Below are 23,112 nucleotides of genomic sequence, written 5' to 3'. Positions count from 1 at the left end.
TTTCTTTCCTGCTTTTTGACCCATTCCATGAGAGCTTTTAAGTAAACTACTGACCAAAGGCCAGGTGAGAGGGAGAGTGAAATATGAAGCATGCCGGGCAGCTCTCGGTGGGTTTTTGAAAAGACTATAATGGCTACCATTACATATTGTGAGCATTTTAAATGGTACTTTTGAGTGGTGATGACGCGGCTTTTAAAATGACTTTTATTTTAAATTTGCCAAATGTTTCGACATCATCTCAATATATACATGTGTAATTTTGAATTCAGCATGTCTGTGTAAGTGTGTGTATGTTGGGACTGTTCTCTCGGCAGCAGCTACAGGCTTTTGTACCGTGAAAGTAATGGAGTGGAAAATGCACTCGGCTGCTCTTTATTCGACACAACTACATCACCAGCGGGAACTCTCCACTTTCATCTGTTTCGCTCATACACACGTGTACTAGACCACCTGCCCACAGATGACCTGACATCCAATGCTTGATGTTTGCAGCACATGCATGTCATCAACATACATCAACAAACTCACACAAAGAATACAGATCAGAGCACACTGACATTTGGCCCCATTATTCATAAATCACATTTAACCACAGCAATACGAAAACCATAACATATTATATGATACATTACTGTTCAAAAGTTTTGGGTTAGAAAGATTCATTTAATAATTTAATTTTTAATTTTTAATGAGTTTGAAAATAAGTCTCTTGTGCTTAGTGCATTTATTTAATTAAAAATAGATTTAACAGTAAAATATTATTACAATTTAAAATAACTTTTTATTTTAATGTTAAAATGTAATTAATTCCTATGATGACAAAGCTGAAGTTTTAGCAATCATTACTCCAGTCTTCAGCGTCACAGTATCGAATGTGTGTCGAATATATACGAAACATTTATTTTTAGCAGTGTTGAAAATATTAATATTAATGTTTTTGTGGAAACTGTAACTAATTGTTTTCAGGATTCTTTGGTTAATAAAAAGTTCAAATGGACAGCATTTATTTAAAATAGATATCTTAAAACACTATAAATGTCTTTACTTTGATCAGTTGTCACTTTAATCAATTTAATATATCCGTGCTGAGTACTAAAAAAAATAAATAAAAATACAATTAAAAAAAAAAAAGGTACTGACCCCAAACTTTTCAACAGTAATGTATACATGACACAACTTTTGGAATATGCCAGCTTAGTATTGAAAGTAATTTTGCACCATTAGATAAAACAATATTGATGAAAATACTCACCAATATCAATCAAATAAATGATGCTAGAGTTACTTTAGTTATTTTAACTAGTATGCATAAACAAGGACAGAAACTTGAACCTGCCTAAATAGCAATAAAAAAATTCAGTATATACAGAATTTCTTTAAACATGATCTGTTTATTATCTATATTATTTACTGTAATAATTTTAACAATTATTAAAAACATTAGAATAATATTATCTCATTATTGCACTAGATCTATATATTAAATGCATAGATAGATACAGATAGTGTGTGTGTGTGTATATATATATATATATATATATATATATATATATATATATATATATATAAACAGTGCCCTCCATAAGTATTGGAACAGTAAAAAAAATTGCTCTGTTGGCTGTGGAGTCAAGACATTTGCAAATATGATTAAAAGATGAATATGAGACAAAACTACAGAATGTCACATTTTATTATTAGCCGTTTCAACACATACATGTTTTACCAAATAAAAAGAACAGCACTTTTAGAGTTCATCCCACTCATTGATGTAAGCATAAGTATTGGGACAGTTGAACATAAGGCAGATATAAAAGATTAAAAGCTATTATTTAGTTGCAGATCCCTTGCACACAATCACAGCAGTGAGTCTGTGACCCATAGACATCACCAGACTCTTGGTCTCATCCTTTGAAATACTTTTCCCAGCCTTTAATGCAGCCAATTCCAATTGTTGCTTGTTTTGGGGAGTTTCTGCCTTTACTCTCCTCTCCAGCTGGTGAAATTCATGTTCAATCAGATTTAAATCTAGAGATTGACTTGGTCAATCTAAGACTTTCCATTTCTTTGCCCTTATAAATTCCTTGACTGAACTGGCAGGGTGTTTTGGGTCATTGTCCTGATACAATATGAAGTACTTCCCAATGAATCTGGTGGCATTATCTTGAATATTGGTAGGCAAGATGGTTTTGTACCCTTCCAAATTCATTCTGCTACTGTCATCATACATTAAGTCATCAGTAAAGTTGAGAGGGCCTGTTCCAGAGACAGCCATGCATGCCCATGCCATGACACCACCTCCACCATGCTTTACAGATGAGGCTGTATGCTTGGGATCATTGCAGTTCCCTTTTTTTCTCCACATTTTTGCTTTCCCATCACTTAGATAAAGGTTCATCTTTGCCTCATCGGTCCATAAACACAGTTCCAAACTCTTCTGGCTCACCTTTGTGCTTTTTTGCAAACTCTAATCTTGCCTTTCTATTTTTGGTGCTGGTCAGAGGTTTGCATCTTGCTGTGTAGCATCTGTAATTCTGTGTCAAAGTCTCCTGAGGACAGTAGATTGTCAGAGCATCACCCAGCTTTCTGGAAGTTGTTGGTGATTTTACAGACACGTCTTTTAGGATTCATTTTCACAGCTTTTATGATTTGTCTGTCATCAACTACTGTTGTTTTCTCAGCCGATCAGGTTGTTCTTGGTTGCTGGTGTCGCTGGTGGTTTCCAAACTCTTGATTTCTCCATGCCCTTTGTTTTTGCTATAGCTCCAATTGACTTCCTCTTTTCTTTTAGCATCCAAATTGCTTGCTTTTTTCTCAAAGTCAGCTCCCTCATCTTCATCCTGGTTTGTGTGCGTCATCATCGAATGCAAGATTCAGAATGCAGAAGTAATGGATATAACTGTTACGACACATTCCCTGCTTTTAATATCTGAAGAATTAATGCAACAGGACACAGCTGATCACTTAGAAAGACCTGTGAGGCAACTGCTCCAATACTTATGCTCACATCAGATAGAGGGATGAACTCTAAAAGTGCTGAACTTCTTAGCTGGTAAAACATCTATGTGTTGGCACTGTATATACATACACACGCATACACAGACATAAAAATGTAAGAGTTGAATCTCTCATGTAGAGAGCCATTTACTTTGAGCATTCTGATGTAGAGCATTTCAAATCAGTCGATTATAAAGTTTCATGATGGTTAGGATGCTCTCATTTAAGGTGGCAGTAGAAAGTTCACAGAGTTTTGGAGCGGAGCTCATATGTATGCACATATTCTGTATTGCGGTTTTAATCAGAGTCTATATCACGAGGTTTTTCCTCTATGCTGTGATTTGTCGTGATCAGGGATATCAAAAGATGACTTAATGGGAAGCAGGAACGTCCTTCATCTCGCCGCCCCCCCTCTGTGTTCATGTTTCTGTCAGACCCGTCTCCTTTTTCCATCCGCTTCAAAATGAATACCCCCTACCCTTCCATTTAAACACGCACTCACACTTAAATGTAAAACGCTCTCTGCGAGTGGCCGGTCGACAGATTACACGTTGAGCAGAGGCAATTTGCTGACAGACAAGCCTGAACATTTCAATCATCTTTAGGAAGACGGGTGACAATACTTCATACGCACTCGTGCACCTGACCCTCCGGGCCTCTCCTCTTCCTTCCTTCTTCAATGAGCCTCAAAATTGAACCCGCACAAATTTGTCTCGTCTTTTCTTACTATAAATGACAGCATTCATATGGGGATGGTGTTGCCTGATCTTTGAAACCTTTCATTTAAGTTCAGGCCGTATCTCTCTCTTTCTCACTCTCTCTCTCAGATAGGATTTCATTTTGATCATCACATTGAAAACATCAGGGTGGAGAGTGAGATGAACCTGGTTTAAAATGAGGCGGCCACAGCATCTCACTGCACCTTTTATTTTTGAGAGGAGTTCTGGGATCCTGCCGTGACCGGCTGTCGAAAAACGTACTTTTAATTTTACTCTATGTCCAAGAGAACAGCAATAAACCTTGCTTCCAGAAGGCTACCAGAATACGATTTTCCATTACAAATTCATGTTTCATAATTCAATATGCTTAGGGGTGGACCGATAAGGGTTTTTAAATAGATTCTTAAGGGTCTGATCTAATAAGGTCAGGGATGGCAGGGAAAAAACAATGCTAAATGCTAATAATAAAAAGCAAAGCACAGTTAAGATAGAAAAAGAAACAGGCTTGTAAACTTATAAAAAGAAAGCTTTGGATATCTTTTGTTGAGGTCTGCATATCTGAACAAACTTCCACATGTTCCACGAGTTAGGCTGGTAAATGACACTTTTGTTTTTGTTTGTGCCTTCATGAAGTTTTAATAACTTTGTTGTAATAAAATTTTGCATACAAGTATTTTCATCATCTTAAAATACATTATTAATCAATATTATCCACAATAATATTATTATATATTAATCATTTAACATGTATATACATTCAAAAATATTTTAATATTATGATTCATATTTAAAATCGTAATATTTATATTATATATACACACACACACACACACACAGTTGAAGTCAAAACTTTACATTCACCTTTCAGAATCAGCAAAATGTAAAAATTTTTACCAAACTAAGAGGGATCATACAAAATGCATGTTTATTTAGTACGGACCTGAATAAGATTTCACATAAAAGATGTTTACATATAATCCACAAGAGAAAATAATAGTTGAATTTATAAAAATGACCACGTTCAAATGTTTTCATACACTTGCTTCTTAATACTGTTGTTACCTGAACGATCCAAAGCTGTGTTTTTTTTGTTTAGTGATAGTTGTTCATGAGTCCCTTGTTTGTCCTGAACAGTTAAACTGCCTGCTGTTCTTCAGAAAAATCCTTCAGGTCCCACAAATTCTTTGGTTTTCCAGCATTTTTGTGTATTTGGACCCTTTCCAACAATGACTATGATTTTGAGATTCATCTTTTCACACTGAGGACGACTGAGGGACTCATTTGCAACTATTGCAGAAGGTTCAGATGCTCACTGATGCTCCAGAAGGAAAAACCATGCATTAAGAACCGGGGCGTGAAAACTTCTGAACAGAATGAAGAGGAGTACATTTTTCTTGTTTTGCCTAAATATCATATTTTTTTCATTTAGTACTGCCCTTCAGAAGCTACAGAAGATACTTGCATGTTTTCCAGAAGACAAATTAAGTTAAATTTACCTTGATCTTCAAATTCAAAAAGTTTTCACACTATATATATATATATATATATATAAATTAATGTTATTATATTAAAACAATTATTATAAAAAAAGATCTCAAAATGGCCAAATATCAATAATACTGCAAATTCATGCCAGAAAAAAAAAAATAATCATGGCAGGCCAGAATTATTTTTTAGTTCTTTAATTAGGAGCACAATAAGCATCTTTATACATGAAATACATGTATGCTCCTAGTGGATATAATTGAAGCGGTCCAATGATATACAGCATAATATATTCATAACAAATATATTCTCAACTATATTAGTAATCATTATTCACATTCTGTGATGTACAATAATTTATTTCAAAGCAGGAATATTACATTAGCCACCGAGAAGAAAGCACCTTTCATTTACTAGTAGTACACCAAATACATTTAAATGTTATACAATAATAAGGAAAATTATTTCCAATATTTCCATTTCCTTATATCAAAAAGAAGAAGAAAATAAAACGGTAATAAAATGGAATAGATCTCCATGGAATGTTCATGAAATTGCGAAGTATGGAATGTTGGGGGACAAACGTTTGCAACAAGCCATAGGTTACAGCGAAATCCACAGTGACTATCAGTAAATAAGGATTTGGTAGCTTTCCTTATGTCCACAGTCCCAGACCAGGCAAGTCCTGCCAGCAAAACTGAGCAGATATGGGGCATATGGTTGCACAAGGGTGGGCATGAGGTGAAACAGACCCGTCCCTGCTCGTCTGAAGCGGAAATAAGGACTGTTTTAATTCAAGCGATCTGCACAACTGCTTGCCATCTGCACCTCTATTCTGAACCATTTCAATTTGAGCCTTTTAAAGGGCCAGTCCACCCTTTTGATTTCATTATGCCTAACCTTTTTTTTTTTTTTTAGATCTGTAGTGTGTAGTTTCTTTTAGGAAACCAAGTAAGGAGTCCTCACTGAGGTCAAATGGATTTACTCACAGGTTAAAAATTCACTTTCCAACGTGTAACAAACCTAGATTACATTACCTGAACCAAACAGACCCATGTCAAAAAACAAAAAATGCACAAAACCCAAACTTGTCCCAAAAATATGACCCATTAAAACTTATAATGTACGTCAATACTAGCCTGCGATGCTTCCCTGTTGTAAACAACTGCTGAAATAACATTACTAGTGCAAAATTATTTTAAAATGATTAAAACGCAGCACATTTTCAGGTTTTTGTTGCGAGCAGTTGCAGCATATCCTCTCTCAGGATTTTCTGGATGGTTGATAAATGTTTCTGTGATATGCTGCAAAGCGAGTGTAAATGCATCATCAGTACACGTCAAACAGCTTGAATCTGATCCAACATAAGTCAATATTTTCTATTTTTCGTTGTGAATTTAGATGCATTTCGACGGGCCAGAATTCTTCCCTTTGCTCCTAATGCAAACATTATATAATCTAATAATATACTGTTATCTGGATATCATGACACTGAAACAGTCTTGCAAACATTCAAAACCTCAAACAACAAACAAAGCAGCTTTTTCCATATGTGTATGGTGTTCCGATGATAAATGTGTTGGGTTGAAACGTGATGGAGGAACGCCTCGTGGGCAATTCCTACAGTGAAAGTCCAGACGTGTGGATGGGAAACATGAAAAAAGTAAGCCAGTGTATTTGGGGACTGCAAAGATAAAGCTATATACCAAAGAATGGCTCAAAGAAATAAGATGAGCTTCAGTTGTTGAAGTAAAAATTTGCGGAGGGGCATCTAGAGTAGCACACAACATGCAGCTGGATAAACGGAATCAAATATATACAGTATATATGTAAAAATATATGGAAATCTTTTTGGCCAGTGAGCTTCGGTTCAAATCCAAGCACAGCAGACAACAGAAAGTAGTTCTGGACAGTATAATATACTCCACAAATACAGCAGATGTGATTAATCACCATTTACTCATAGGATATTGTTCAAAAATATAAATATATTCATGTTTCCAGACAGAAAGTCAGGCTTTGGGGGAAAATTTGAAAAAGTTGCAATGATTTTATTATGGCAACAGGTCGTAATCTGGAAACCATAGCAGTAATACTTTGCTTCGTAAATGTTAGCAGTTCCGGGAAACGCAAAAAGTCAGGGGTTTGACACAAAAAGTCAGTATTACTAGAGAAATGGCTCTCATCTTTAACACGAGAAAAATAACCTTAAATCCGTTACATTCAGTAACATATCTGTGTATTTGATTCCTGAATATTTATGAGAATAAAGTGTCATTTAGAGCTTAAAAAAAGATTCATGGCCAGATTTCCCCATACCTTCGTTAAGGTTAAAGTGACACTATCAAAAAATGAGAGGGAAGATATGGGACTGACATGGTAGATAAAGACAACTGATCTGTGAATTATTTGGGAGTTCAGTACATCTAATGCTTGGTGGTAGCAATAACAGAAGCAGATAAAATGTCCCTTTAAGATCCAAGTTGGAATCGCATAAAATGGCACACAACTTTCAATCCAAGAGGAACCAGTTACACTTAGGAAGAAGTGCTACATGTAAAGACTCCATCAGTTCCAATGGGTAGCTGAGTTTGCCACAACAGGTAAAGAAAACTAAGAACTTTGATGTTTGAAAGCTCTAGAAATTCCTCCAGATGGTCCAAACAAGTGTCCAGAGAATCTGAACCCGTCGAAGGGACCCAGAAACGCAGGACTTTTAGGAGTTCAGTTGTACCTCACGCAAGCGCTCAGAAGTTCTGGAGTTCAGGTAGATTCTTGTAGAGGTCCAAGGAGTCTGGGTTTGAGAAGGCCCCTCGCTGAGTGACGTCCTTACCTGCGATCACCTGCTTTACTGCGACTTCGACCTTCTTTCCGCTGATCGTGTACTGCAGAGGAAATGACAAGTCAATCAGGTGGAAAAGTACAGAAAATAAAGCAAGTGAAGGAATTGCTACACAAAGAATGAATGTGCAAATTGAGCTCACCGGGATGTCTTTGGTCTCCAGTATCAAGGCTGGTATGTGTCGGGCAGAGAGAGCTACTCTGATAGCGCCGCGGATCTTCCCCACTAGCTCTTGACTGAAGCTCTTATTGGGTCCCATCTTCAGGAACAGAATCACCCTCTCCTCTCCATCACTGTTGTACTGAGGGACACAAAGGCTGTCGGAAACTTCCTCAAAGGCTTCCACTGGTTAAAGAGAGGCAAAACAACAGTCTTAAATGTTAGCACATTCTAAATAATTATCGGCATATGTAATTATTTAGATAAAATTCTATACAATTTGTGTTTAAATTAAGACACTAAAAAAATAACATTGATGGCATGACTAAAAAAAAAAAAAAAAAAAAAACGTACAGTTTGGAACATTATTCATTTTTTCTTTTTCTTTTAGTTTTTCAAAAGATGAGATTTTGACACTTAATGGTGTTATTAAATTATTATGTTTTTAAATACTAACTTTAAGTGAGCTTTAAATGACAGCAAAGGTAAATCTAAACATGAAAATAGGTGGAATAAACATACAATTAAAATTTTTAAATCAGCCGATATGCATCCGATATTGACCGATATCAATCATAAAGCCCTTTCACACATGCAGACTTTTCCAGAAAATTACTGGCAAATTGCCGTAAAGAGATCATGTGTGAAAAGGACCTTTTCAAAAATGCCGGTAAATTCGTTCCGGCAATTTGAGAAGTTGCAACATTACCAGTAAATTGCCGGAATTCTGCGGTGTGTGAACGCAGAAGGAAAATCACCGGTATGATCACGTACGAGTTCAGAACGTGCTGATGTAAGACGTCTACTCCGGGCCAGTCATAACCTTCTGACACAGATGTATGACTGCATTTGTGTAAACATAACTGTTTTTTTTTTTTTTTTCAACTGTTCACATTTACTTAAGAAAAAACCTGGATACTCGCCAGGACGGCCACTTAAGTTCAACAACAAACTACGTAAAATAACTCAATATGATACTCGCTAATAGGCAGCTTTAGATGTGAGTGTAAGCGCTCAGCCTTGAAACAGCCTCTGGAGCACGCGAGTACCAATTGGCTTAAAAAGACGTGTAAATTATACATTTTTCTGACGATGCAACAAGCGAGCGAAAGTCTTGGATCGGTGTGCAGCAGCTCATTGCAGACGAGATGCGCTGATGTGAAGCCGAATCTAATATTAATATCAGACCCAGTCTATATATCTATATAATCTATATAATCTGCTAGTTTGTGTGGATTTATTTACTCATAACCTACTTGCTATAATATGTTTGCAGGAATTTTCCTCATTATAAACTTGAAATCTGCGGGGATGAGTAAAACTATGTAATATACACACAATACCCCACGAAATTCTGGACATGATTAATTATAACTAAAATTAGAAATAAAATTATTATTTTTTAGCATTTTTTTCCCCCCAGGCCTGGAAATTGCTGTTTTCAAAATTTTATAAAAGCAGCTGATGCACGCTGTTAATCACTTAAGCTGACCCACCAATGTGATCGGCTGAATGCTCCGTTATCTCTCCCTCCTCTAATCACATGCCGGATCTATCATCCCGCTTTGTTCCAGGACCTCGAAATTTACAAATTAAGCACTGGTTTGTAGTCGTCCATTACGATGTCTCTGGGTCAAAAGCAGCTGCATGAATGCAAAAGTTTGAAACAAAAATGAAACCATCAACAAAAAGACTGACTGCATATTCCCCTCCATGTTTACAAATACAAGCGCAGTCATTGGAGGTTAATGATGTCACGGAATTTACCAATATTTTGGAATGGATGTATGAATGGTGCTTTTCCGGAGAAAAGACGGAATGTCGTTGCCTGTGTGGACAGCGCATTTTTGAATTTATTAAAGTCGTTCCGGTAATTTTACGGCAATTTACTGGTATTACTGTGTGAAAGGTGCTTATAGATTCCACAAAAATATTAACCAGTTTTCAAGCCATTTCTTGAGCACCAAATTCAGCACTTTAGAATGATTTCTGAAGCATCATGTAAAACTGGAGTAATGTCTACTGAAAAACCAGCTTTGCATTACAGAAGTATATTATTTTAAAATATATTCAATTAGAATTTAAGATTTTAAATTAAACTACTTCTACGCTTCGCGTCGTGGCCACATCACCACCTCAGATGTGCATTATTTTCTAAGAATTCAACGGGCCGTTGTCAATTATTCCTTATTTGTACTAATATATAGTATTTTGCTAAAAATGTAAACAATTTTGAGAATTTAGCCTGCACCAAACCAGTAAAAAATTGATTTATTTCTCACCAATGTTATAAATTTCTGAGCTCCCAAACCGAACACCATTAGGATTCAAGGTTCCGTCACTGAAAATACAGACAGAACAAATACTGCTTTAACCCATTACTAATCTCAGTGTCATCATACAGTGACAGCAATATTATAAGCATGGAAGCATAAACTAGAGAAGATCTTCAACACAACAAAGCAGAACAAAAAGCGAGCCTTGCCTTCTCCCCAGCATGACGACTCCTCCCGTTTTTGGATTTATCTTACAGTAATCACCGTGGGCCCAGACTCCTGAATGAGGAGATACACACAAATATATGGATTGAGAAGGATGAACAAATAGTTATAGAAAGAAGCAGAGAACGCTAATGAGGCTGAACTGTCCTGATTGGCCTTTTCCTGCTTCTCCAAACTGACAGCAGTGAGGCTTCAAGGAGATTTTTCTTGTGCTAACAAAAGCTGGCAGGTTTTTTTTTCCTTTTCACCCTCAGAAATCATTTAATTGCTTGTTTTGTTTACTGTGTGGAGACGTGCTGATATTGCGTTTGGTCTCGTTCTGTCTCGAGTATCTTGTCAGTGTTGGCGCTTGCTTGGCCATTTGTTGTGGAAAAATAAGGAAAGTGTGTCCAGCTAAGTTCACTTAGTATTTTGCTAGATGGGTATAAAAAAGCTTAGTTTACCTCGGCAGCGGTCGTGTGAAGGCCTCCTTGTGTGATGACCGAAGAGTGTAAAGACCATCGACTCCAAAGGATATAAGTATCACTTTTTATTTCTCCTCTTTTCTACTACTTGTTTCACTTCTGTTTCAGTTTTATAACCATTTCTTACTATGTGTAAGTAAGTTTTTAGCATGTGTGTTTGGCTCAGTGTTATTTCTTAGGATTACTGATAAACTATACTGTCATGATTTGTATTTGTTATCTATTTTCTATCTGAAGCAATGCATTTTGGAATGATGCCTTAAATGCTGTCTATGGAGGCAGCTCACCAGGCTTTGAAAGTGATCTAGGGTGGTATCATGTGAAGGGTTACCTGGGAAGGTAGAAAAGTAGGCTTTGTGGTATTTGCTGCCGTTCTCGTCGTTCCAGAAATGAGTGGGTTGGCACGGGATGGGCTTCAAACACACCAGCTCCCCGCTCTCACCCCAAACAGGCTTCCCTGAAATACACATTAATAATGTGAAATATAACTACAATTTAAATTAACTTATCTATTTAAATATATATTTTAAAATGTAATTTATTCCTGTGATGGCAAAGCTAAATTTTCAGCAGCCATTCAGTCTTCAGTGTCACATGATCCTTCAGAAATCATTCTAATACGCTGATTTAGAGAAACATTTTGGATTATTTCATGCTGACTAATATTTTTGTACAAACAATTATATATATTTTTTTCAGGATTCTTTGATGGTATTTAACTACTTCATATGTGAATCTACTCAAACCAGATTTCAGATCCAAAACTATTAATTTTATATTAAAAACAGTCAAATAAAATAAATGACCATAAAATCAGATATAAACATGAGCTCTCTCTCACCTTCACAGTTCCAGGACTCCACGGCCATGCCCAGATTTCGGGCCTGAATTTCCCCTCTGTAAACAGGCACCGTCATATTCTGACCCATGAAGCATGAAATGATGTCTGTGCCACCTGAGGAAATATTAAAGATGTTAATATACAGTTTTTAAAGATGATCAAAGAAAATCTCACAGGTTTGTGGAGAAATTCCATATCAGCTATCCTTCATGTCTCAGAATATCTTCACAACAGATAAAAAGCTCTAGAAATTTAGTTTACTTTTTGGGAACTGATGGGATCATTTCATTAATGCAAACTTGTTGGCATAATTTGCTGATAGCTTTGTTCTCCTGTCTCCATTTATATGGATCACAGTTTCTATACCGCAGCTCTTCCCTATTGATTTGTTTACCAGACACAATAGAAGCAAAAGGAAGCTGAACAAAGGTGCTCAAATATCTATTTGGTCCAACAAACTCAGGCCTTTCTTCAGGAATGAAACTGGTTCACGTGATACTTTTTTCCAAATAAAATGCTTGTTTTGTAACCTCAGCATGCCTCAAACAGTCTGTTTGATGGTGGAGAAAAAGCCAAAAACACAAGCAATTCACCATAAGCGTTGGGGAATAACTCAAAAGCAGCGACACTACAAAATTAACTGTATTTATATTCTAACTTTCCAGTAGCAAACAATTTTTCAACTTGCAGTTTTTATATCACATATTTGTGTATCATAAGGTCTGCTGAAATTGCATAGAAAACAGATAATATTCTAGAATAGATCGTCCTAAGTCTTCATAAGTGATGAGCTGAATTGAAAAACTAGCCATAAATGTGGATTTTAAGTGCAAGATTCTCCTCAAACCTTTGCTGAACCATGACAGCAGCTGACCTAAAAGAGGGAACTGACTGAAGGCAGTAGACACGATATAGCCCCCTGTGGCAATGATGAGAAATGCAATAGGTACTTGTGTTATGAATCACATCAACAGATTTTGAATCTCAACAATACACAAACTTATGCAGCTAGAAGTGTGTGAGTTGTACTTCAACAGAGTAGGTTTAGGCCTATATTTAATTTAACCCAGCATAAAGACTGAACCTACAACATGCGTGAGCAGCTTGGATGCTCAGTCATTATAATGCCAGCACAGAGAAGGGTGGAGAGACAGAGAGAGAAAAAATAAGAGACAGATATTTGATATTGCAACCCAAAAGGAAAAAGCAAGACAATCAATATTTCAAAATAATGAGGTTTTGTGGAGAAAACGGGGAGAGGTGGTGTCGGATAGAGTAAAAATAGGTCTCAGTAATTGACGAATGTAACGGCTGTAAAGTCGGATTTTAAAAGAGACAGAAAACAGGAGAGAAATAAAAAAGGCAAAAGAGAAAAAGGTTGCTGGGACAACAGATATATGCGTGTTTGTGACAGATGGCAGGCGATATGGGGGGGTCTATTGGATTCAGGTGATTCTGGGTGGCTGAAAGTGTTAAAGTCTCCTGCCAGCTGCCCCTCTGCGCTCAGGAGTCTGACTGGCACAGTAACAGGAGCGGCGGGAAACAAGCCCTGTCACATATGCTCTGCTTGACATTGGGGTCAAGGTCAAATCTGCCTCGGGTTGGCAGAGGTCACGTATCAGAGGGGAGGCGTGCGTAGCGCTGATCCCGGACAAAGCCGTTTCTCAGTATCTCATAGGGCCAACAGGCTATCTGAGCTCAGAGCTGAAGACAAGCATCGTGTATCTGCACTGCTGTTTTCCAGCACACATCTTTAGGTACCCTGACATTTCAAAAACCTCTGGAGTCACGAAACGTCCGTCAAAGCCTTTTTCTGAAAAGTTATGAGGCTCATGTGCTCTGCAAACGTGTCAGAATTCAACGAGATTGCTGTCATGGTATCAAATGTGAGCCAAATGGCAAATCAAAAAGCCTTCACGGCAGACATATGCAAAAACATCTTCAGAACGCATCAAAATCCGTCACTCATTTAAGACAATTAGATTAAATTCTCGACTTTAGATTCATATTATGATCAGTTTTTGACAAAATTATAAAAGTTCATTGAGTAAACTCTTCTAAACATTTATCATGCTAAACCATAACCACATTAAAAACAGTTACTTAATACAGTTATTACTACTACTGTAAAGCCATAATAAATTCCAATAATAGTCCATATAGTACAATATAACTGAGAAAAGAAACATTTTATGCTTTATCATAAAACATGAAAACAGCATCAAGAATCAGAAATATATTTTTTATGTAATATAAAATAACTAATTAGCTGCAAGCTCTGTATGGTGAAACGGTCATAGTTGTGCGTTATTCTAAATACAACATGACTACTAACTCATCAGCTATCCGTTTTATATAATGTAACGTAATAAAATAGCAAAGATTGAAAATATCACAGCTGTAACTTCCTTGTTTTCTTTGCAATAGTTCATGAAGGAACACATGCTGCACATAAGAAGTTAAATAACAAACAGCTCTGAAAGGTTCAATCTGAATAACATGACTCTAGCAGGCTGCCGCTGACCTGCCATGAGAGCAAAGCTCATCTGGTGAAACCGCAGGGAGAAACTGGGCACAGGTGGTGTGTGAGAGAGACGTGCTGCGAGACCCCAGTCACAAACACACACACACACACGCACACAAAATCAGCAGTCCACCACAGCTGTTAACGATGATGCTAATTTGTTTCCGCAGGGCCCTGCAGGCATGAGATCACACTGCGACACACACACACACAGAAAAAAAAAAAAGAAAGATAAGAAAGAAGGGAGCAAAAGAGTAGAAACAGTAGGAAAAGAAGGAAGGAAGGGAGGGGAAATGACAGGTAATAAACTAAAGTAAAAAAGTATAATAAAATAAAATGCCCACCTGATATGGACCCCAGGAGCACATTGTTCTTAATACAGCTGTACACATACTCATAGCTCTGAGGCTTTAATGGAGATCCTGTAGAAAGAAGTGTGTGGAGGGTCTGCAGGTTGTGTGAGTTTGCTGTGAATGGACAAGAAAAACAAAATCTATTGGTTAAAAAAAAAAAAAATTGCAGTTCCTAAAGGAAACACTACTGCTTGCAAGGCCTCAAAAGAATAAACAAATAAAAGAATCAACAGTAATGGCCACATATATTTCAATTCAAATCAATCTACCTGTGTTTTCATTCTGTAACCAACTTATTTAATGCTTTATGAATGCCAGTTCATGTCAGCTTTAAAGATGAAGCTTTGTGCGTTTGAGGTATTGGAGGAGTTAGGGGATTTATTTGTTTTGCATATTTTTTGTTTTGCAATAACCATAGCATGCATTTAATAAAACGCTTTTATTCAAATCAAAATGTAAAATGTCAAGTGCATTTGGATACGCCCCAAATTCTACATTATATTATGAACAGTCCATGAAGCTCAGCTCGCTGTCATCCATTCAGAATGTCTGGAGGCAGCTGGGTATGGCTCACAGTGATCAGAATTATGAACCACGTTAAACTGTGCTGAAATGTATGCAGGCGACCTGCCAGGCCACCCATCTGGGATCCCGTGTAGAGAGGGTCTCTCGCCCCGGTTATCAGAGCCCGTGCCACACCCCACAGGCTAACAGGTGTCGCTCTGAAATGTCAAGCAGCCAAAGGGAACAGCAGAGGGCCAGGAAGCATGTCTCTGACCCCCGACATACAATCCACTGAACCACACACACATGCAAAACAAATAAATCCCCCAACTCCTCCAATACCTCAAACACACCAAGAGCTTCATCTTTAAAGACCACATGAATTGGCATTCACAAAGCATTGAATATGAATATAAATTTCGTTCTTCCACACAAAGTATTTTGAAGCTAGTAGCCACTAACTTTCACACAGCATGGGAAAAATACTAAGCAAGTCAACGGCTTCCAGCAACCGTCTGGTTACCTACATTCTTCAAAATGTCGTCAAACACAAACAGGTTTGTAACAAATTGAGGGTGAGCAAAAGAAGATGGAATTTTTATTTTTGGGTGAACTATCATTTTAATTTAATTTGACTAAATATTAATTGTATGTAATAATTTAATATGACTGAATATTAATTAAATTTTATTTAATTTATACAGCATCAGTTACGTCCAAAGTGTCAGGGTTTGGCTGTTTAGCATTGGTACAACATTTTTTTTTCATTGATGGACATTCTTATATAGCTGCATATCCCGACCAAACAGGGTCGACTTTCATTTCAAGTTGTTTTTTAATACCTGCACAGGAAACCGCATGTGCTCATAAAAGTGTCTCCTCATCTGAGGAGTTCCTGCAGTAACTCTTTATTTAAAAAAAAAAAAAAAGACCACTAATTTGATCGCTCTCATGGCAGTCGTTATGCATAAACTCCATCTTCCACTGTAAATTGCATTTTAATTCACTTTCAGTTTGTCTCATTATTGTTGAATATTTACAAGCACGCACACACGGTTTAGTGAATGAATCTGTGGCATCTAGAGACTGCTGGGAAATTAACGTGTACTAGGGATGTCAAAAGACAGCACTTTGGAAGCAAACTGAAGCTAACAGAAACCATACACATTTATTAGTCTTTAGACAGTATTGGAAGTACCAAGTACAGACCCAATGTGGTGCACACATGCCTCACAGATGCACATGAATAGTCAAACAAGTGCAACAAAGTGCTTTCTGTAAAGGTAAACAGTAGATTTGTAAACAAGCAAGAAATAAATGATGTGCCAAAAAATCTGAACATTGGGCTTTGCCACTACCTAATATCATTAAAATGAATCAAAGAACATTAATGACTGGAAAATTCATTGAACATTTTGAAGCAATGTTTACCTCACTAAAAACACTTGGTTACATGCCGCTTTTTTAATTTTGATGATATTAATATTAGACTCTTTAAAGAAAGGAATGATCAACAACTTTGTTTTTGCAGTGGTATAAACTTTATATTAAGAAATATGAAACATAAATGGTATTGGTACTGAAATACTGCATAGTGACAATTTATTATGACAGAAAAAGTGAATAAAAAACGAAAGAGAAGACAGAGGGATTGTAATTCAATGCAGCTCACCGGGTTTCAGATTTCTCTCCTCCAGCACAGCCAGCCATTTCGCTCCAGTCCCAAAAATTGTGATTCTGTCAACAAATGATAAAACAAATGTTAACAATTATTTGTATATTTTAAATGTATAAAAGCAAAATGGCTATTGAGCTAGTCAAACCAAACTGAAATTTAGGAGGTACAATACAGGGCAGGCTGGCAGCATCCTTAAGCAAACTGAGGTACGCATACCCCTGGTTGGGAATCACTGCACTATAGGCCACGTCTCTGAGAAATATGAAAACCTAATTTCCACAGCACTTTAGATTGTCATGCTTTCACTATAGAACAAAAAGTGGACCACTTTCAGTGTCAATGAGGTGGAATTGATCGAAATGGCCTGTTGACCTGCAGAGGCCTTGCTCAGCCATCTCTTTATGGAATCACTCGCGGTCAGAAATCAGGGGCCAGGGGTCAAGCCAATGCAATATCTAAAGAGCACAGACCAGCTTAAATGCTGTCAACACGGTTGTGTTAGTGTAATCTCCATTTGTCTAGCACAGTGTTATTCGGTTTCTATTCTGTTTCAAGAAAGAGAGTCTATATTTGTCTTGGACAGTCCAAAATATCAAAAGCTGCACAAAAATGTAATCAAGTATCCATCTAAACTTATATGTAATTCTCAGTTTTTGTTTATTTCTCTCTATAGTCTCCAAAAAGAGACGTCCACTATGTGGATAGGTGCCATGACAAGGTCCTGCTTGTGTTTGATTGGTGGCAGCTGGCAAGGCCTGGATAGTAATGGGTCGTTTAGGATGTAGGAAGAGAATTGTATATGAAATGAAATGGAGCGTGATTTCACAAGCAAGATATCAGTCAGGGAAAAGTGGGAAAACTTGCCAGTATCAATCTAATGATATGACCAACCACTGATCTTCCTTCCGTTTATAGCATCATGGATCTCTGATTTACTGCATAGTCTATCCATAGAATTCATCCTGGGGTTGTTCATTTGTCTAATATTTAAAGAAGTGAAACTCGTCTAAATATTCAGACAGCTCGTTTCGTACAAGCCACATAATTCTGGCCCCATCTGCATTTGTACATTGACTATTTGGATATTTGAATTATTCTTTATTATCTGTGTCCTGTCCTGTTGCACTGTGGAGCTTCTGTATGTGTAAACATACTTGGCCAATAAAGCTCATTCTTATTCTGATTCTAGATCCCGGACGAGCCCCCAGTTATAAGTCCCAGCTCAATGTGTATATCAAGGGAGTCCAATCCTGCAGAGTTTAGCTCAAGCCTGAACCAACTAATCAGTCTCTTCCAAACAGGTGTGCTAGCCCTGCAGAAGCAGGATTGGACACCCCTGGTATATATCTTGACTAGTGCAGTTAAGGAAACACACAATGTTATTACAATAATTCAGAGAATGAAATATCTACATTACTTAACTTGTGCCAGAAAATCAAGGTAGCTCCAGGCACCTAAGATAAGATTCAATGAACGTAACACTCTGGATTGAATTTAAAACTATTAGAATTGATTGTGGGTTCCTCTCAAACTATGGGGAAAGTACTGTGTCTATTGTCTTACACTTCAACACAATCCATTCTTAGTCTCTTCTGTCTTATAAAAGACCAAAAACAGGAGCTATTTTTCCCCAAATACAACAATACGGGACAAAGAGAGAGTTTCACAAGTTTCACAATGATCCTTTGTCCAGAATAGGTTTCCCTTATGCATTTTCCTTCATCTACATGGCCACCCTGTTTGCCTTCTGATTGAATATTGATCATTTGTAAACATTAAACACAATTAACAATGTTACAAGCTAATCCAGGCTCAGTATCTACTAGTTCTACTCCGCCATCATAGAATCCGTCCTCTGCACTTCAATAACTGTCTGGTTCAGCTCAGCTACCAAATCTGTCCTCAGAAGACTTCGGAGAGTAGTCCGGACTGCTGAGCGAATCATTGGTACAGCCCTCCCCACTCTCCAAGAACTGTACTTATCCAGAGTGAGCAAAAGGGCTGGTAAAATCACTCTGGACCCCTCACATCCAGCACACTCCCTCTTTGAACTGTTACCATCTGGTCGACGCTACAGAGCTCTGAGCACCAGAACGACCAGACACAGGAACAGTTTCTTCCCTCAGGCAATCCATCTCATGACAATAACTGTGGAACACACACTATATCTCCACTTATCCACTTATTTATCTAACACACATACTTAGTCTACATTTCAAATTGCACATAATATACCTGTACATAAAACTGTCTATTGTTATATACCTGTACATGTCAATTTGTATATTGTTATTCCTTATTTACTTGTTCTATTTTTAATTCCTCTTTTTATTATCTGTGTTTTTTTGTTCTGTCATCTGTTGCACTGTGCAAGCTTCTGTCACGAAAACAAATTCCTCGTATATGTAAACATACATGGCAATAAAGCTCATTCTGATTCTGATATTCATATGACTAAACATAGAGGGACAAAAGAGAGCGAAAGAGAGGACAAGTTGTATTCATCATGCAGTGGACATCGGTGAGAGTTCTACCTTCTCTGCAGAACGGAGGTAAACAGGTTGATTCGATCTGAAGTTATGAACTTTGTGTCACAATACAGCCGAGTACAAAGGAATATTTCCCTGCTAACACAACTGAAGCGATGATACCAGAATACATTCCCTCACAAACAAAGAAACGGGAGAAGTGTTTCTTGACAACGTAAACAGACAACAGGAAGGATAAGCTTGTGATTGTTTTATACAGAATTGCACAGAACAGGAAAACTAAGATACAGAGCTAAAAAAACAATATAGATGAAACAGTCCTTGGTGAGATTTTTGGAGCAGTTTGATGTTTTTCTATTTATTTTTGCTCCAGTTTCCTAATGCCTTCCTCACTCGCAGCTGTTGCTTATTACTGCCCTCTCGCTTGTCAGGATAGTGAAAACAACTGAAGACTAAATGGAACAGATTTCAGTCTGAAACAAGCTTGAAATCTGTCGTAGCCGCTACAACCATAGTGTCTCTCTGAAGTGTGCTTAAGTCCTGTAGTATGTCGTGATGAAGTCGTGACGTGTCGTGATGAAATGGAAGCAGCAAAAGATGTCCTGCATTGGGACATACATCACAATGTAACAGAACAGATGATCAAAAAAGAAATGTAGGGGGCACTTAGTTCTATCCATCGGCTGTTGATTGGAATATGGATCTGATTTACACTGAATGATGGCGCATCCACTAAATTGAAAAAAGAACCATCTTCTTTTCATTATCACAATAAACTCTAAATAAACCCTAAACTGCTCAGGGAAATAACTTAATTGGTGTCACCGACAGGGCTCTAACTTAAAGCTAATCTCACAAAGACAGAAATACAGAGACTCTCAGAAACAAACCAGAGCTGCCTTTCAAAATTAGGACAGTTAAATTTAACATTATCCACTTAATACAATTAATAACTTGTGATTAAACACATAACACAGTTTAAGCATGCCCTCTGACCCATATGTAAATTCCACATTAGGAATATTCGAGCAATTCATGCTTGAAATTCAGTTGCGACTAAAGGCAACACGCCTCGCCAAATCACATTTACAGAGAGCAGACCGCTCAAAAACAGTTCACACAAGATGCATTCTTGCGTTTAAAAAAGCAAGACAGAGTGCAACTGCATGGAACTGAACGCAGGGGTTTTGAGACATGCCAACGACGCAACAGACCAACATTTAAAAAAAGTACAGAATAAATGCTAGAATGCATCATGTGAGAACTTTACTTCAGAGAGAGAGACAAACTCCGTTGCAAAATGAATTTTTGTGGACTGTAGAACTGTGCTAAGCTTATATTCAATTATTTGGAAATCAAACAAACTGAAGTCATATTTTGTAACATCTATTGCTTTACTTTTTTGCCACAAATTTACTCTTCATTCGGGGGCGTTTTTATAATTAAATTGGCATTTTAGATACACTACAATTCAAAAGTCTTGGGTTGGTAAGATTATATATATATATATATATATATAAGGTTGCATTTATTTGATTTTATTATTTTAATACATTTAAAATGTAATTTATTCCTGTAATGCTAAAGCTGAATTTTCAGCATCATTTCTCCAGGCTTCAGTGTCACATGATCCTTCAGAAATCATACTAATATTCAGATTTGCTGCTAATGAAACATTTCTTATTATTACAGCTGAAAACAGTTCTGCTGCTTAATATTTTTGTGGAAACTGCATTTATTCAAACTAGAATGTCTTTGTTGCCACTTTTGGTCCTTTCAATGCATCCTTATGGATTAAAAGTATCAATTTAAAAAAATTATAATAATCTCACTTACTCGACTTTTGAATGGTACTGTAATTAATTACTTTAATTTGTAAGTAATCCATTACATATTTTTAATTAAGAGTCAACCCAAATTAAACATTTAAAATGAATATGTCTCTGAAGTGATTTAAGCAGCGCAAACGGATCTGGTGAGTAATACAAATGTGTGTGTTTTTTGGCTTTCCCAAAAGCTGCTGCAAAAATGTCTCTATTCTCTTTCTCTTGGGAAGAGGCGAGACAATGAGAGTTAAGAATAGAGGCTTTCACCAGTAGCCAAGGGAGCTGAAAATGAGCACGCACGCACACACACACACACACGCACCAAGTGTGATCCAAAGGAACTCCAGTGTCTGTTGCACTTCAATCATTTCTGATCAATAGCAGGTAAACTCTGAAAGGAACTCAATGTCACATTAGAGGTGGCCAATTAGACCCATCTCTTTAAATCAGGTTGCCGTGGTGATGTGGTGTCATTTACACAAAGGGCACAGCAGATGCTGGTGATAAGCACTGCCACACCTCAGCCAATTACAGCGCAGGCATGAGGAAAAAAAAAAGTGCGACTGAAGCTCCTGACTGTGACACCTTCATTATAGTGTGTCTCTCACACACACACACACACAGACTGACTTACCCCAGACGGTCTACAAGGTCCCAGAGCACATTGGCACTAGGAACAAGAGGGGAGCCATCATACAGGACCACAGAAGCCCCAACGGCTAGAGAGGACACCAGCCAGTTCCACATCATCCAGCCCGTCTGCACATAAAGAGACAGATCTACTTTTAGATTGGGTCAGAGACTACGTTTTTGTCCCAAGTTTGACCAGATTGGGCAAACACACCAACTACTCAACAAACAGTGTTCATAATGGGCCATTTCAACCCAAATATCATTTTGAAAATCACACAGGACTAACCAGATATTGACAACTATTAACAACTACCTTACTAACTATTAATAAGCAACAAATTAGGAATTTATTGAGGGAAAAGTCGTAGTTAATAGTTAACAAGTGTTACCTATTCTAAAGTGTTACCCCAGATACATACCGTAGTGTAATATATGATGACATCATTGAAGGTCATGTTGCCATGGAGAATGTGTTCTTTAAGATGCTGGATGAGAGTGCCCTGGGGAACAGAAAACAGAAGGATGATAAACGTTCAAAGCATTAATTACAAGTGCGTTCATTCATTCGTTAACTGCCATAACCCGACATGAGTACTGCTTTCATAAGAGCATCCATAGAGAGTGAGAAGAGAGAAATGCGTCTGCATGTGTCCATGTGTGCGATTGTGTGTTTTCATACACATAGCGCTTTAATTATCCAGCACGCAAGAGAGGCGTCAGACACAAATGCCGCAAAGGCTGAAGGGAAAAGCTGTGAACACACAGTGTTATACACACAGACACACCAAGCGCATTTAAAACATTAAATAAAATCAACCAGTGCTTTTGCCTTCCCCGATTGCCTTTTTTAGATGAATTTTCTGTGCAGTGCTGATTTTTTAACTGAAATTGTGCATACGTGGAGAAAGAAAGGCTGATTTAGACCCATGTGAGCTGCTGTGTACCTAATGTTGGGATTATACAGGAAATACATTCAGAAGTCACATTTCTCTGGGAGCAAGGGAATGAAGGAGCGAGGAGACGAGGAGTAAACTTCTGTGAAGGTTTTAATCAAGACAAACGAAGGTACAAACACACGGGAACTCTGGGATGACATTTAA

At 37.4% G+C, this 23,112-nt stretch overlaps 1 protein-coding gene across 1 annotated transcript in view; it reads right to left on the bottom strand.

The window, feature by feature from the left end:
* Positions 1-6,114: 6,114 nt before the first annotated feature.
* Positions 6,115-23,112, bottom strand: part of LOC306869962 (acetoacetyl-CoA synthetase) — a 30,584-nt gene continuing 13,586 nt past the window's right edge. The window contains exons 9-18 of the mRNA XM_079416942.1: positions 22,432-22,512; positions 22,014-22,138; positions 17,059-17,123; positions 14,874-14,996; positions 12,006-12,119; positions 11,496-11,621; positions 10,685-10,754; positions 10,482-10,540; positions 8,183-8,385; positions 6,115-8,083 (exon numbers count right to left, since the gene is read on the bottom strand). Coding sequence (XP_079273068.1) covers positions 7,946-8,083; positions 8,183-8,385; positions 10,482-10,540; positions 10,685-10,754; positions 11,496-11,621; positions 12,006-12,119; positions 14,874-14,996; positions 17,059-17,123; positions 22,014-22,138; positions 22,432-22,512 — 1,104 coding nt within the window. The 3' untranslated portion in view covers positions 6,115-7,945. The remainder of the gene's footprint in view (positions 8,084-8,182; positions 8,386-10,481; positions 10,541-10,684; positions 10,755-11,495; positions 11,622-12,005; positions 12,120-14,873; positions 14,997-17,058; positions 17,124-22,013; positions 22,139-22,431; positions 22,513-23,112) is intronic.

Source organism: Barbus barbus (assembly GCF_936440315.1).
Source record: "Barbus barbus genome assembly, chromosome: 5".
NCBI lineage: Eukaryota > Metazoa > Chordata > Actinopteri > Cypriniformes > Cyprinidae > Barbus > Barbus barbus.
The sequence above is the reverse complement of the archived record's forward strand: the minus strand, read 5'-3'. Positions and strand labels throughout refer to the sequence as shown.